The sequence below is a fragment of the Ascidiella aspersa genome, chromosome 1, assembly GCF_963924565.1.
Source record: "Ascidiella aspersa chromosome 1, kaAscAspe10.2, whole genome shotgun sequence".
NCBI classification, from domain to species: domain Eukaryota; kingdom Metazoa; phylum Chordata; class Ascidiacea; order Phlebobranchia; family Ascidiidae; genus Ascidiella; species Ascidiella aspersa.
In genome coordinates this window covers 1,106,886-1,123,598 of record NC_139447.1, presented here as the reverse complement: position 1 = coordinate 1,123,598, position 16,713 = coordinate 1,106,886, and the positions used below count along the sequence as shown (strand labels likewise).

At 34.9% G+C, this 16,713-nt stretch overlaps 1 protein-coding gene across 1 annotated transcript; it reads left to right on the top strand.

Moving 5' to 3' along the window:
- The first annotated feature begins 7,228 nt into the window (after positions 1–7,228).
- LOC146166441 (polypeptide N-acetylgalactosaminyltransferase 11-like) lies at positions 7,229–16,086 on the top strand. Its single transcript, XM_083389036.1, has 10 exons — positions 7,229–7,600; positions 8,874–9,000; positions 9,330–9,493; positions 9,879–10,004; positions 10,526–10,610; positions 11,623–11,755; positions 12,290–12,678; positions 13,342–13,559; positions 13,973–14,091; positions 15,097–16,086. The coding sequence occupies exons 1-10, from the start codon at positions 7,336–7,338 to the stop codon at positions 15,241–15,243; spliced, it is 1,773 nt and encodes a 590-aa protein (XP_083245162.1). The 5' UTR covers positions 7,229–7,335; the 3' UTR covers positions 15,244–16,086.
- The last annotated feature ends 627 nt before the right edge of the window (positions 16,087–16,713 follow it).

The window sequence follows — 16,713 nt, the reverse complement described above, 5'->3', positions numbered from 1 at the left end:
TAGGAAGGCCAAACCATCAGAAATTTTACCAATATCTGTAGTAAAAAAGCACGATTGCTATTTGTTTTAATACTTATGAGTTGGTATACATTAAGATAAATATAAGGCAGTTTACGTACGGTACGTTTTTTTTTCTATTTATAACCATGTAACTTATTAAGAGTGACAATGCTAACAGTACTTAGTACCTATAGTGCTATTTTTTTTGTTTTTTTGTATGTTTTTGCTTACTTTAGTAAAATATTTTCAAGCTATAAAGGTGCCATGTATACCATTACTTAAATTATGACGTCACGTTGTGACGTAACTTGTGACAATATCTCTGAAAATTTCTACTCGTCACTTGAACACAAATCCTTGATGCGGCATTTTCACACAACAAGGCACATAAATTATATTTTATAAGTGGGGTCCGTTTTGCCCCGACAACAAAATTTAATTTATTCAGAAGGTACGGTGCTTCTTTCAGTTGTTTTGTTACTTTACAAACAATAAACATATCTATCTTACTGCGTTGGATATAGCTGAAATTTATTTATTCTCTGGTATCGAATCGGCACTAACACCACCCTATGTATGATACGGGTTCCGTTACCTCTACCTGGCGTGGGATATCAGCTCCGATCCGATATTATCGGACATCCCTTGGTGTTCAATTTGCTTTTATGCTGTCCAATGCTTTATACCAAAATTATGTTAAAGAATTTTGTGATTTGTTTAATATATATTTGCCACTTATTACGATCGTTTTGGGCTATGTTTAGTCAGAACAATATGGTATAGTAGCATTGATGTAGATCTGTGTATTCTTTGCCAACTATAACAATCCGATGTAATAGTAAAATGTGTATGATTTTGCGCTTTGCCCGACAGTTTTTACGTGGTTCTATACAGGCTTGTAAACTGTAGAGTAAGGCCCTCACAACGTCTGTCGAATCAGGTTGAGCACGAGCAATTCTTGTGTGCCCAACGCGCAAAGTCTACTAACTATTCAAATTCAATAAACCTAAATTTGTAATAATTTTTTTAGCATTGTTTTTTCTGCTTCATAAAACAAGACTTCAATTTTGCTTGAACCAATGTCAAGCATCGTAAGCTAGAAGTAACATGAAGGTAAATAAAAAAATTGTTTTCAGATCTGCAAGAAAAACAGCTTGGCGAGAAGCTGAAGAGGAGTTGCAAATCGAATGGTGTTGAAACTGACCTTGAATTATCCAGAGCAGTTTTTTTGGAATTGGGTGAAATTTATATAAAAAAAATAATCGAAGAACCAGATAAAACAGTTGCTCGTTTTGATGCAATTCGTTGCGTAGCTTTATTTCAAGCTGCTCTGCAAAGGTGCCAGGACGTCGATGAAAAACTAGAACACACACAAGACAAACTTAAGCAGTTTTACAGCAATGTTATGCAATTTTTGGGGAAAAATAACAAAGTTGAACATTTTGAGACTTTAATAAGAAAAACAAAGGATAAGTTAAGCGCGTTTCGTACGAATAGTTTAACAACCTTTTATCGAATAACAAATCCCTTTGAATCACAATTGGTAGACGAACAAACGAAAAAAAGATTTAGGTTAAACATGCAGGACTGTCAGAAAACAATCGTTACAGAATTTACTTCGTTACTGAGATATATATTTGACAGTGTTGAAAAGTTACTTGGAAAGCCTCCCTGTCAGTTTGCTGTTCTTGGTCTTGGGTCGCTGGCAAGAGAGGAGGTAACACCTTACTCCGACTTCGAGAGTGTGATTGTGCTGGAAAATCAAGATGTAGTTCCAATCGAAATTTTGTCCTACTTCCGAAACTACGCTATGCTTGCACACATAGTTGTTATATCTATGGGTGAAACTATTTTGCCCGCAGTAGACATTCCAAGTTTGAATGATGAGGACGGAAAATGCTGGTTCTATGACACAACGACGAATGGATTTTCCTTCGACGGTTTAATGTCTCACGCTTCAAAAAACCCACTCGGTCGCTTACCCACTGGAAATAAACCTTGGCACACAGAACTCATCCAAACTGTGGACAAAATGCTTCTTTATGTTGGCAGCGAACAACAGAGAGTAGAAGGTTACCACCTCGGCGAAATACTGATGCATACAACTTATGTAGCTGGCAGTTCAACTCTTAGTAAAGCTTTTCGAGATAACACTTGGAAAAAGGTTTGTAAAAAAATGAAGGATTCTACACAAGCGGATTTGTACAATACTTTGCAGGAAGACATTGAGCAATATAGCTATCATAACCTCAGCCATGGAAAAGCTATTCATGTAAAAAAAGATCTTTACCGAGGCATGACAATTGTGTTTCCTTCCATAGCAATGTTAGCCGACATAAACCAACTATCTTCGTATGACGTATTGGAAGAAATGAAAAATCGAAAAATCATTGATCCGAAATATGCGGCAGATATTGGCACAGCACTAGCCATAGTTAACTTTGTTCGGTTCAGCACCTACTTTCTACAAAAGGGTCAAAAAGATGTTCTAACAGCCGGGTCAGCCTCACATTACTTCTTTGGCGGTGTATCAGTCGATATAACCGAGGCTGTGCACATATCGGCGCTGGTGTTTTTGTATTCTGTCGGGATGGAATTTCACAAATCTCTCACTGCTTGGGTTCAAATGAAAGAAATTGTCCCACTTAAGTATTCTCTAGAAATAAATCGCTTCACTCCAGGGTATGTCCTATTTCGCTTTAAAGAGTACGATCGTGCTATTAAGTGGTTAGAAGAAAAGCTAGAAGATAATTGTTTACCGTCAAATCAGCGATCTGATTTTAATTTTATGCTGGGACGTTGCTACTACAGCAAAAAAATATTTCGTTTAGCAAAACAATATTTCATTGAAGCAGAAGTTACTCTAGGAAAATTTGACAAACTTCTTCAGGCAAAATATGCTCTGTTCCAGGGACTAATAGATATCAAGCTATTTGGTGAAGATCATGGATCTAAATTGCTAAAAAAGGCATTCGAGCTATTAACGGAATACAGGGATTTGGAATCTGTCTACAACGCTTACGATATTGGGTTTATTGCTGATCTTTTACAACTCTATTGCGACGAAGGCGATGATCTATCAGGTGAGTTATTTGACATTATGATAATCTGTGGAAACTGCCTGATGCAATCCAGGTTACCCTTTCTGGCTATTAACTATTACGAAAAAGTACTTCAACAAATGGCCCAATACTATCAGGATAATCGGCATTGTCGAACTTTCTTGTACGTGCGCAACAAAAATGCCCAATGTTACGTTGCTTTGCGTCGCTACGATGATGCGGTAAGAATTTGGAAGCAAATTTTTGAACAAGCTGTTACTCTTCACCCAACGTCCAAAGTGAAAACATCCTTCTCCCCAGAATATGAAACAACGTTACCAGAATTTTGTCTTCAATTTACTAACCCATTTTTAAAGGCTATTCAAGAAATGAGAGACAAGCCAAAGGCCACTGAATATTGTAGAAATATATGTGAAATTCTAGCCCAATGGAAACCCGAGAACCTAAACATAACTCGTTTGCGCTATAAATATTTTGATGTCCTTGGAAGTCTGCACGAAACCCAGATGCAGTTTAAACAAGCAGCTTTGAATTATATTAAATCTATCAAATGTTTCCTCGGGGTTTACAAAAAAATCATTCCAAATAAATTGTTACAAATAGCACAATGTTTCAAGCAATGTGATATGCCAACAGAAAGTAGCTTTTTTGGTTGCCTGCACTTCATATCACAAAGCAGAATGTTAGACGGAATACCTTTACATCAACTGACAGACTGTCTGAACTTGTTTCTTATTAGTAATACGCCTTACGCTTATCTAGAAATGCTAAGTACGATAACTCAACAACAAACAAAAGTTGCCTTAATAAAACATTGCCTTGATTGTATGTCTAAAATCGCCGTCACTACAGAGGAACAAGAAATGTTACTGTTAGCTGTACATGTTGTGTTGAGAAGACAATGTGTTTGTGATGAATTTGTACAACAAACTAGTCTTATTAAATATTTACTGAATTTAGTTTGTGATGTGCTTATCTCCTTCAAGAGTGCTCCTACTCAAAAAGCGTTGGAAACAATTGTCAATTCCTTTAGCAACGTCCTGTCTTCCAATATCTTTCACGTGATAAACACAACGCCACAAATTGCATGCATAAATATCATGAGTATTTTCACAGAAAGATTGGCCCAAAAAGATGTAACCGTTTTACAGCTCGCTCGATTGAACTATTATCAATCCAAAAGAGATTATAAGGCAGTTTTAAGTTTACATATTGTCAAAGCAACCGAGCTTTTGAACAAATACACATGTGCCTGTTGGATAATAGCCGCCCGAAGTTACGCAAACTTGTCGAAATGGAAACTAGCTTTACAAATGTGCAACGTTTTTGAATATATTTTGACTTCACTTAACGCTACAAACAAAGTTTCAACTGTGTTAAAAGCGGAATCTAACTGTGTCAAAAGCATCTGTCAATCTGGAATTGGCAATCAAGCTCAAGCGAATTGTCGCATAAAGGAATGTCTTACCACGTCACATACTTTAATAACAACAATCAGAATACTAAATACAACAGAATATCTGCCCATTGGCACTTCTTTGGCAACACCGCTCAACACATTTGTAGAATCATCTTTTAGCAGGATGTTTGAAATATCCGCAACTAATCAGGTGTTGTTTATATCCGTCGCGATAGCAATTTTTAAAACAGCATCTCTACCAACAGAAAGTGAACATGTCTGCATCAGAATTTCTACATGTAACTGTGCCGTGTGCAAGTATAGAAGTAGGTTTATTTCTTGGATACCATTGATTTGTAAATCACCACGTTTGGAAATCGATGAACACACAGATTGCAACTTAATGAACGAATTGCTTTCCACTCTTCTTCACCAAATATTTAAACTCCCTACACTTATGAGTGCAAACGTTAACATTAAGGAGCTATTTGAATCGCTGGACTTTATTTGTCAACATCACCTGACACTCACAACAAAACTCCCTTCTCTGGAACTTGCAAAGGTATTAACAAGATTAACAATAAACGGATAGAGTTCTAAATTACAGCCAGGGGTGGATCCAGGAAGAGGTGTTGGCCCAAAACCTCAGATTTTTTTTAATTTAGATAATATTTTAGCCCATTTCATAAAGATAGAGATAGGGGTTGTGCATACCATGTCATGATCTCCATTTTTTTAATATGACATTCCAAACTTAACGACCTTATACTGATAGCATTTTCCTACTTAAATTAAATAAACGATAAAAACAATACTATACTTTAAAGTATACTTCTGACACCTTTTCTATGTGGCCACAGGGCAGGAACGTTTGGGTTTAGACTACTGGATCCGCCCCTGGCTTGTACATGTATTGTAGGTACCCCTTTTATTACAACCGCCTCATCTGTGTATCGACAACCTTAGTTTCATTTCATTTAGGACTTCTTGGAACAAGTTAAGGGTCAAGGAAACTTCCAAATTTACAAAGCAAAATTACTGCTTTTAACTGGAATGTACAATTTTAAACGAGATTATCAAGCTGTCGAATATCTTACCAGCAAATTAAAGACATTAGCCAAAATCACATGTGATAGGTAAAGTCGGCTAATTACAAACAAAATATATAAGTCTAAATATGTTTTTCACTGGTTTAAAACACGTATAAATTAATTTTGAATTTTGTAGGGAGATATTGCAATACAATGTGAATCTTGTTTGGACATATTTTGATTCAAAGCAAGATGATCTCTGTTGGGAAGTTATCGCAGAAGTACTTGACTCTCACGTGAATCTTGGATTGGTGTTATTTACGAACAAAATTAGAAAGCTTTACCAAGAAAAGCAACGTAAAGGAATACCAGCTATTTTGAAATATCTGGAACAAAAATTAATCACTTATCTACAGTGGCGGGTCTAGGTTTTGGTGGAAAGGGCTTGATTTTTCCGACATACCGCAAAATTACGTCATAACAAAAAATATTTCACAACCTGTGAATGTAAAAAGTGCTGTGCCGAGTCAAAACATTAGATTTGACAAACAAAGAAATTAAGCTAAATTAACTATTTTATTTAAGTAACGTGTAATAATTCAGCTCTGGGTCCTGGCATCCTTAGCGATTCACAAACATTCAGTAATTTAACTTTTTTTTTGTTTCCTCACCCCCACCATTCAATATGAAAATGTAAAAAAATAGCCCGAACTGATTTAATTTTCTAGTGTGCCTTTATAACAAAATAGTTTAGCTCATAATCTGTTCTCCATTATTAACTTCAATTGTGGGCCAGTTTCTTAAACGCATGCATATTTTTCTGCGTTGTTCTCTGCGCCATTCTTTCTGCTACGTCATTTTGTTTTTTCCTTTTTTACGTACTACATCAGCGGTTCGCAATTTTTTTTCCTAGCCGATGCCTTTTGCTACCTTGAAATAAAGACCAACCATGTAGACTTTTAACAACAAAAGTGAAAATAATGGTAAAATAACTGCTAAAACGTTAATTTTTTTCCTTGTTTGCGAAACGCGAATTTCCAAATAATATTTTTAAACGATGTTTCGATGAAACTTTCTCACGGCCCAGTTTAAGACCTACTGGTGTAGAAATTATCGTATCTCCCGCACTAGATGTTCGTAAACGCCAGAAGGAGTACAATAATTTACTCTATATCCTTTTAGTTCCTTTTGTATACAGTTTATAAGTACCTGTTAACGTTTTCTAATTCACAATCCACGGTAGTTTAATACGCAAACTTAAATTTCTGGAAGTCATACTTATTCGATAAACGTATCACATCTGCTTTCAGCTGCTTGCAATGTATTCCACTAGGTTGCTGTTTTTAAGCTATTATTTCTATCGCTTACAAAGATTTTTTAGACAAGCTATCAGCAAGTAAAATTTAAAATACTCACATTTAAGTAACAAAGAAATTCAAACCAATCAGTTAATCACAAAGACAATTGCTTTGTTTTTTAATCGTTACGTCATAAACATCTAAAACCTACTATGTAGAATCACATTTTAGGTGTTTTCCTTACTTTATATTTTCTTTACTTTCTGCTTTGTCGCTAGAATTTTTATAATCGTAGATACTTTTCACATTTTTGAAAAGTTTGCCAAATTTTGTTCAGTCATTGTATTGCTTAAATTTGTTTTAACATATCATAGCGTTTAAAATTATAAATATCTGAATATTTCTGTTTTTAAATCAGTTTCTCTCTATTTGTTAAATTCACGCTTGAGTCAGTTTCCTTTGGTTAATTTGTAAACATTCACTCGATCACAACAATAGGAAATGAATTTTACGGTGTAACCGTACTAACCTGTACTTTTAACGAAATGAAATTGCTAGGTAGGCGAGCAAGCAATTCAGATGATCGCAAAATGAACAGAAGTATTCATTTGTGGGCAATCTTTCTGCTTTTAATTGCTTTATCACTGTTTTGGTACACCGCCTATCATTTACATTCGGAACACAGCAAATCAAAGTTGCGACTGAAAAAGACCGTACAGTTCATGTACAGACAGCAGGATACTACATTACTAAACGAAGTGAAAGAAAACACTAATCATGATGATATCAATAAATATTTAATCAACCTGAGTAAGTTACTTTTATTTTTTGAATTGAAGTCTTTGTATATACATGTAAGGGCGCTGGGCGCTCTTTCACTATTGTACGTAAAAATTAATAAAAAAAAATGTCTTTAAATGCCGCATACCACAACACATATTGTTTGGGTTAGGGTGCGGGTTAGCGTTTAATTGAGGGTGGGTCAAGTTATTATTAATATTAAACATAATATTACTTGACTCACCCAAACGCTAACCCGCACCCTAACCCAAACACTATGCGTTGTGGTATGCGGATTATTATTTTCTTTTTTTTTTGCATAACTTTTCACGTACAATAGTGAAAGAGCGCCGGGAGCTGGTCTGGAATCCTACCATAGTGTAACAAACCTTAAAACAACGCACAATATTTGGGTAAGGGTGTCGGTTGGTGTTTGAGCCAGGGTGCTTTAAGTATTATTATTTAATAATATTGCTTAACCCCCCCAAACCGCACCCTAACCCAAATAATGTTCGCTGTAGTAGGATTCTAGACCAGCGCCATTGCTTTACTAATTCCTCTACTAATCTGTCCTGTTGCCTAAAATAGATTTTTATATTATTTTGATAATACAGCATAAATTTTGTAACCGTAACAACACAGTCAGACCAAGTTTGCATTCTGTGGCCAAAGTTTGTCCATTTTTTTTAATTTGTGTGTACACATGATTAAGCTAATTGCAACTACTTATTCTTAAACCCTGTTCACTGTGGAAAGTGCGCTTGCAAGTTTTTTGTAACTGATTAAACCTTCACCAAAAATCAAATATGCACCACATTTTTCCTATATTGCTACACTAGTGCACTTATGACCTTTGGTGCACCGTTGACTGGATTTTTTCGACCGCATCCCCGCAAAATTTTGTCGAGTTCTCCATACTTCTTGGATGGATCAATGTGTATTGTGTAACAGGTGCATACCGGACATTTTGGCAATTCGTGTACTTGGTTAAACTAATGAAGCTAAACACACAAAAAAATAATAGTTCTATGGTTGGTTCTCGACTTGGTTAACCACAAACCCAATATAGCTAAAAAGAAGTTGCTCAACTTTTTCAATGCTCAGCTTGTGTAGAAATTTACAGGTCTAACTTCTAATTATTCATTACCTCTCCCATGTCTTTATATGTAAATGTATACTTAGTTCTCCATGTAAATAGAAATGCATCGTTTTCAGGTTCTGTACAACACCAAAATTACATCTAACATGTTAAGTAACAAGCAAAGTAATTGTAATTTCTACCTAATTTTTATTTTATTATCAGCAATGATCAAGAATGAATCTGACCTGGCCGCTCATCAAGATGGTTACAGACTTCATGCATTCAACCAAATGGTCAGTGATCGCATTGGGCCTCATTCAACACTAGCAGTTGACTACAGATCAGAAAGGTAACCACATCTCAGCCTCTTAAAGGTTTAACACATTTTAAAACATTTAACAATGTATTGGTTTTGTAGAGAAGTAGTGCTGTTTTTTTGCTTTTTTGTGTGTGCACTAGTCACACCTTAATTCACCACTTTCATTTGTTTTTATGACATAAAATGTTATTTCTAATATTTTGTTCAACTGTTCAGAATACTTCTTGATTTTGTACATAAAGCTATGTTGTAATTAAAACAGGAATAAAGACCTAAAAATAAGCAAATTGTTTTATGTGTCCAGCTTTTGTTTGGTTGCAAAGTTTGTGGAGTTAATATTAATCATATTTTTTGTACAGTTGTAAAACTCGCAAGTTCCATGCTGAAGGACGTACTTCGGTTGTTATTTGTTTCTACAACGAAGCCCTGTCTACCCTACTTCGAACTGTTAGCTCCATATTCAAGAAAACTCCTCCACAATATCTCAAGGAAGTTATTGTGGTCGATGATGGAAGCAAAGAAGGTTGTAGTGGTTTTATATAATTATATATTCCATACTATTTAGGTGTTTAAATGCTACCAGAAGACAAATTAAATTATCTAATCAAAATCGCAATAGACAGTTTATAGCTTGTTTAGTTGGTCCTTCATTTTATTGGCTCATATTTAGGTTACCTGGCATATATTTAAAATGTATAAAGTTTACAAGGGTGCCACAAATTAGAAACCCCCTGATGAAACCCAGTCTACTTGAAATTTGAAGGTGCCTTAACACATCCAGTAATGAACATAAAATTCATTAAAAATTGTAGGTCTGTAAAATTGTCATAAATATGGCTTTTAAATAATTGGGCCACTTTTATTTCATGTGTCTGTTTTAATCTCTCTTTTAATAATGTTTTTGCCAGAACATGCTGTTGAAATTGAGCAGTTTGTCAAGGACAATTACCTTGGTGAAAAGCTGCATATGCTCAGGTCTAACAAGCAACTCGGCTTAATTCGTGCAAGAATGTTCGGTGCTAGACACGCAACAGGTAAATAACTCGACGAGCAAGTCCTGGAAAAGGTAGTTGATTTCATATACATCCAATTTGTAATATCTGTAACTAATGTGCTAGTTCTTTTAATGTGGACTAGAGGTTTATTGTCTAGCTTGAGAGATTGCATTACATATTGTTGTGTACTTGAACTTACCATTTTCTAATGTTAAGCTTAAGTTGCTTTCCAATCTATTAGCCAACAACAAAATACACCATCGTAATTTTTTGCACTAGAAATTGACTTTTTGAGAGCAATGAAGTAGAAACATGTAGGCTTTATAGGTAAAAATGAATGCAACATCATGGTTTGCTGATTTAAAATCTGTCATTAGTTTTTCCCTAAAATTTACCATGGTTATTTATGCTTTCACACACAAAACCAACTTAAATGTTGACGTCCTAAAATAAATACCTTTACCACTATTTTTTTTTTTTTAAGCTAATTTTAGCTTTACACTTACCTAATATATAGAAATAACGAGTAACTATAAAACCCGCCATTCTGTGTTATTCAGGTGATGTTCTTGTGTTTCTGGATTCCCATTGTGAGGTCACAGAAGGATGGATAGAGCCCCTATTGTTTGCTATCAATACTTCCAGGTGAGTGAACACAATAATGACAGTCATTATAAGGAAATATCTCACAATGCATACACCACAGTTTAGTGCTTAAATTAAATGTATTAAATGTAGCTACTACTTTCAGATATTTTAGTTTTCGCCCATACCAAGTTTTCAATAGTTGTCAATATAAAAAGCTTTGTCTCATTTATTCCCCATTTTCTTTTGATAAAGTTAGGTCCATAAATTGCAGAATACTGCCGTTGTTTGATTTATATAAGTGTTCTTTAAACTGTTTTATTTGTAATCATTTAAGACATTGGTAACATGGGTCTAAATTTGGTTAAACAAATTATGTGCTAGTTCACTACATAATCACTAATAAACCCCACAATATGTGTTTTTCCACCGTTTGAGCATTTGGTTGCAAATTTCGCTAAACATTCATAAATAAACAACTATCACCGAACGACCTCAGCCTAATCCACTGTTACTATGACAACAAAACATGGGATTAAAACACATCTAATTTATAGAATAAAGGGAGGTCCGAGCAAACGTAGTTTACTGATATTGCTGCCGATTCAATAGCTAATTGGTAGAAAATAAAGTAAAGACGTGATTTGAAATTGGATCAGACGCAAAAAGTCAATGGTTTATTCCAAACGCTCAAAAAAATCCTTTATTTCCCCAGGCGTTAAGCATTTGGTTTATATTTTACTTTAGCGTGCGACTTTCTTTAACTTTTTTTTATATGAAACGTCATCCTAATTATATTCCCATGATTTTAACCTTTAAATTGATTTTAATCTTTTAAATTTTTCAACCCATGATTTTAATCTTCAAATTTCTTCCAAACCTGTTTTGTACATTAGACCCAACGCATTATTAATTGAAACAATTAATTTCAAGATTTTCACAAAACATGACTTTGGCTCTAGTATACCTAAAAGATGCCTCATACCATTCTTTAAATTACCGAATTGCCCTGCCATTGTTTACGTTCTGTTACTAACAACAGCTATTATGACGTAATGCTGCTGATTGTTAGGTCATCGGTGGTGAGTCCTGTGGTGGACTCGATAGACCCGAACACTTTCCAGTACACAGCGTCTGACTTGATGAGAGGAGGTTTCAACTGGGGACTTCACTTCTCTTGGGAGCCAATACCAAGCAATGTAAAGGTAATAAGAAGTAACAGAGCTTTTGCAGTACATTAAAGCAATGAAGCTAGCGAGTTTGTGTAATCCCAAGCCTTTTTTTGGCTAATTAAGTACTGAATTGTTCGAAAAGCATAAAATTATTTGCAGTTTATCGTTGATTTTGATAAAAGGCAGCTCAAAGGTAAAACGCATCAGCACACAAAAAAAATCTGTCAATTCCCAAAAAATAAAACCTTTTCATTATTTGTTAACACATGAAATTGGTAAAAATTGGCTTTGCTCAATAAAAAAAACGAGAAAGAAAAAATAACAAATCACGAAGAACTCCTAAAATTCATTGAAACCTTTTCTTTACTTTTACAGGTTTCCCCGAAAGTTTAGCACAAACACCAACAAGTTAAAACTTTAACAAATAAAAAAAAATAGCTAAAAATAAAAGAAGAGATTCAAAAAAAACAAGAAACACCAAATATACAAAAGAAATTTTTGAAAAACTCTCGATTGCTTTTTCGAATACAAAAATTCACGTTTAAAAACACCATTCACTTTTCCCAGGTATCTTCAGACGCATTTCCGACGCCCACCATCTCCGGGGGGTTATTCGCGGTCGATCGCGAGTTCTTCTTCAAGTTGGGGGGGTACGACGAGCAGATGGTGGAGTGGGGGGCGGAGAACCTCGAGATCTCCTTCAGGACTTGGATGTGCGGAGGAAAGATGAAGATCGCTCCTTGCTCCAGAGTAGGACACGTCTTCAGACAACGACGTCCTTACGGGTTCGGGACCAACGCTTCTTTCCACAACTCACTACGCCTCGCCAAGGTTTGGATGGACGAGTACAAGCAATATTTCAAAAAATCGCCTTCTGCTGCTGATGATGACTTAACTGGTGACGTCAGAGAACGCGTGGAGCTAAGGAAGAGTTTGGGTTGCAAGGATTTTGAATGGTAAAGAGTGACGTTTGCTGCTTTAAAATCGCTTGTTCATATGTATATATAATTATATGTTGTATATGTGAGAAATTATGTTTTGTAAAACTTCGAGTTGCAATAATATAACAGGATAATAGATAAACAATTACAAAAGCTTGGGGAGAGAGCTACGTTTGCAACTTATAAATCATTTGTTCATATGTAAGAAATGATTTCTTAAAATAAACAGATAAATAATTACAAAAATGGAAGTAAGCTAAGTTTGCTGCTTTTAAATCGCTTGGTCATAGATATGTATAAGAAACTATTGTTTTGTAGAACTTCGAGTTACAATAATATAGGAAATTAATAGAATATTTTTTTACAAAATATTTACAAAAGCTTGGGATGTCAAGAAGTGACGTTTACTACCTTTAATTCGCTTTTAATTTAAACGTGGTGAAATTTGAAATTTTTTTGTAAACAGTTTGACCTAACTAATGCAATATACCTTGTAAGTCATTAGGCGTTTAAAAGAGTATCACATTCAAATATTCGGCAAATGTTGAATACTTGAATTGAACAACGCAATACGTGGTTCAATTTATTACTATTTTTTCACCCAACCCAAATAAAAACAGGTACCTTACTACGCATTTTTGCTTTAAATAACGCACAACACCATGATTACATCCCCAGGTACCTAAACACTGTCTACCCCGAGATAGAGATCCCAGGAGTTCGCAAATCATCGATCCACTACAAATACACCCACAAACCCCCCACACCAGTCGCACGGGGTCAGGTCAAGGTTTACGAGCTCCCCATTTGTCTACTGGGGCTCGATAATAGGGGAACTCCCCTTTCTGCGGGGGCCTGTGATGACGCGGACCAATCGTGGACCCATACCAGCACAGGTAAGCTATGACGTCATGAGTGGTGAGGTACACCGCAGCGAAATGAAAAATATTAAAACGATCAAAGTATTTTTTTAAACTTTATTATTGTTTTATTTATCACAAACGTACTGTAATCTTGCTAAACAAATCAAACTTTACGTTAAAAAACATGAGTAAAACCAGGATCAGACATTTTTTTAAAGGATTATATATTTCGCCTATACTGGCATCGTCAGATTCAAATAGATTCCATAAAATGTTGACAATAGTTTTGGATTCAATAAAGATACGCCCTTTTATGTGTACTCCTACTAATAAACTTTTTACAACAAATATCCAAATAGCAAATAAATCATTCACGCACTAAGCAAGTTACCGCTATTTTCAGCTTAATAGTTTTGTTTAAGTTGTTAATTTTTTTTTCGACTCAGGTGAAATCCAGTTTTCCAAAAAGTTGTGCCTCGACTCATCCAGTTTAAACCTGCGCCTAATGAAGTGTGACGGATCCGGCGGAAGCCAAAAGTGGATGTTTATTACGTCACAATATAAGGTTTGTCAATCAATTTTTGCATCGTTTAAACTTATACCAATAGATAACCGTTTCTACCCGCCTTTATAAATCAGTGTATGTTTAGTGTTTACATACATTTGTCGTAAAATTCACGTTTGTAATACCTAAAGGCCTGAAGGTCCACAGGCTTGTAAATATTTCGTTTGTTATGTCGCTTTATTTTGCTAAAACGTCCTTGGTGGATGAACTTTCACAGCATTTCAAATCGAAACGCACTGGTGTGACGTAACAATTCTTATTTCCTAACAGCCTTGACTGATTTAACGTTAATCGTCGTTCAATTCCGTTCGTATGCGGGAGTGGTTTAACTTTTGGGTGACTTACAACTTATGTTTTTTTATGTGTACAACCAGTTGTTAGGAAAACCTTTTATTTCTTAAATCTCACGATTCATGACTCTGGGATTTTAAAATCTGGGATTTTAAAATGCGATTATTATTATTGTTTATAAGAGTTATATGTATTACTTACTTATAAAGTATGTGCCAATGTTCGTATTTGCCCCATTGTAAAATTTTCTGCGGGCGTCCCTGCTTAATACCTTCGTTTCGTTGCCGTCGCGTTGTCGGTGGATTTTGAAAATACATTTTTAAAATAATTCAGCTGTCTTCAAACGATTAGCAAACCGAACTTTAAACTTTTTTATAATATTTCTGCTTTTGTTGAGCTCTTCACATCACCAAGTATTCCATTATACCGGATTTCAGAACATGTTGGATAACAATGTTATTTACTAAAGAAGCTATTTGGTTAAGATATTATTGTCAGATGTTGTTTGTAAAGCGGTGACAAAGCTATACTTTTTTTAAATACCTTATTTTACTTATTTTACAGCCTTTTACTTGCGCCTGTGCTTTTACGTGCATTTTAATTGTTTTCATTTATACTTTGACCTGATGAAGCACGGTTGTGCGAAAGCTTTTCGAGAATCAAATACAATTTGTCTTTATACAGTGCCACCTGATTTCTCTCTTTATTTTACAGAGTTCTCGCACTGAAATCACAGGTAAGCTGTACAATCCAATGTCAGGCCTCTGTCTCTCTGTAAATCAAGACGGCGAGTCATTCGAGGCCACCATGAGAATCTGTTCCAACCCTTCGGTCCAAAAATTTACGATCCCAGCATTGTAACCTTCAACTCCCACAATCGACGATTTTGCAATTGAACGTTCTTCAAATGCAGTGTTACTGTTTTCTAGCAATTGAAAGTACTGCAGAAACCCGCTAATGTTCTTGTATACGGTAAACTCGGAGTTGCAGTCTAGATTTTTTAAAGCAGTCATACGATTCCAAGCGGATATATTTGTAGCTAATTCTGCTTTTTCTTCAAAAGAAATATGCTAATGCTTTTCCACTTGTTAGAAACGTTTTTTACCTTGCTTATTGCTTAGCTTTTGTACCTTAGATTTTGCTGTAGACTCAAGTTTGTTGACTTAAAAAGCTACTAAATCCGCTCATGTTTGTTTTAAATGTTTATGGCTGGTCAATATTCTGTACTTACCGAATGCAGTAACGGTTTTAAACTAACTGCCTTCTTTATTACTGTTTTTAATTGAAAATAATGTTAGGATTATACTATCCTTGCCTTATTTTTCCACTGATTTCTAGTTGCATTTTGTTTGTTTGGTTGTTGGTTGAGTGTGTTTTTTGTCAATAGAAACTGATGAATGTTCTTTCAGGTTTATTATTTCTGGTGTTTTTTATGGCGATATTTGTGCGTGTTATGGCAGTTTCTTTTCTTCAAAGTTTTTTTTAATTATCTTGATTGCAATCCCACAAGAATGTAGACTGTAATAGTAGTGATTTTGCTGTAAACAATTAACTGTGATTTTTGAATTGCTGATTATTTAAAAAAATCTATGCTCGTTGCTTTTTTCTACATTGAACAACCTGTATTGGTGTGTCGCACTATTTCCACAGTTAAATTTGGCCTGTTTTGCGTTTTAATCCTGACAAATTAATATTAAATCAGAGTCAAACTAAAGTTTGGTTTGCGTCATACATGTAGTTATTAGTTTGTTTAGAAATCAATTTAAATTTATGATTTGTAATATTTTTAAAGCTACTGTTAAGTATTGCTTTTTTGTGTCCCAAGTTACTTTACCCCTACCTTGCAGGTACAGTCTTTTGGTCAGAATATTTGAAATATGTCATTTAGACCAGTGTTCGGCAACCTCCGGTCCGCGAGGAGTTCGTTACCGGTCCGTAGCAGAGTTAAAAATAAGAAAAGCCAAATAAAATAATTAATTTAAACCCAAACCGTACGTAAAATGCGGAAAAAACAGAATAAAGTAAAAAAATAATTAAATGAATTTTCTATTCAAAATACATCAACTTTCGTTTAAGGATACTCCATGGTTGATTGGTTTGATAAAAAATATCTATTAGTATCAAGCACTCGTGAGTATCAATACAACCAGTGTGCTGTGGCCATATGACTTGTATTGCAAAATGATCCATTATGTTGGTGTTCAGGCTGGAAAGTTTTCGAAACAACTTATACATTTTAATTCGTTAATTGAAAAAAAATATTACCTTTACTGAATATCTGTATTTTTTTTAAGGCCGGCCCGTGAAAAAAATTTTAGTTTTAAACCGGTC

Excerpts from the sequence above, each read along its gene's own strand:
- LOC146166441 (XM_083389036.1), top strand. The coding sequence starts at position 7,336 with ATGAAATTGCTAGGTAGGCGAGCAAGCAATTCAGATGATCGCAAAATG. Across the intron at positions 9,001-9,329 it reads GTTGACTACAGATCAGAAAG|TTGTAAAACTCGCAAGTTCC; the intron begins GTAACCACATCT and ends TTTTTTGTACAG. Across the intron at positions 13,560-13,972 it reads GTGGACCCATACCAGCACAG|GTGAAATCCAGTTTTCCAAA; the intron begins GTAAGCTATGAC and ends TTTTCGACTCAG.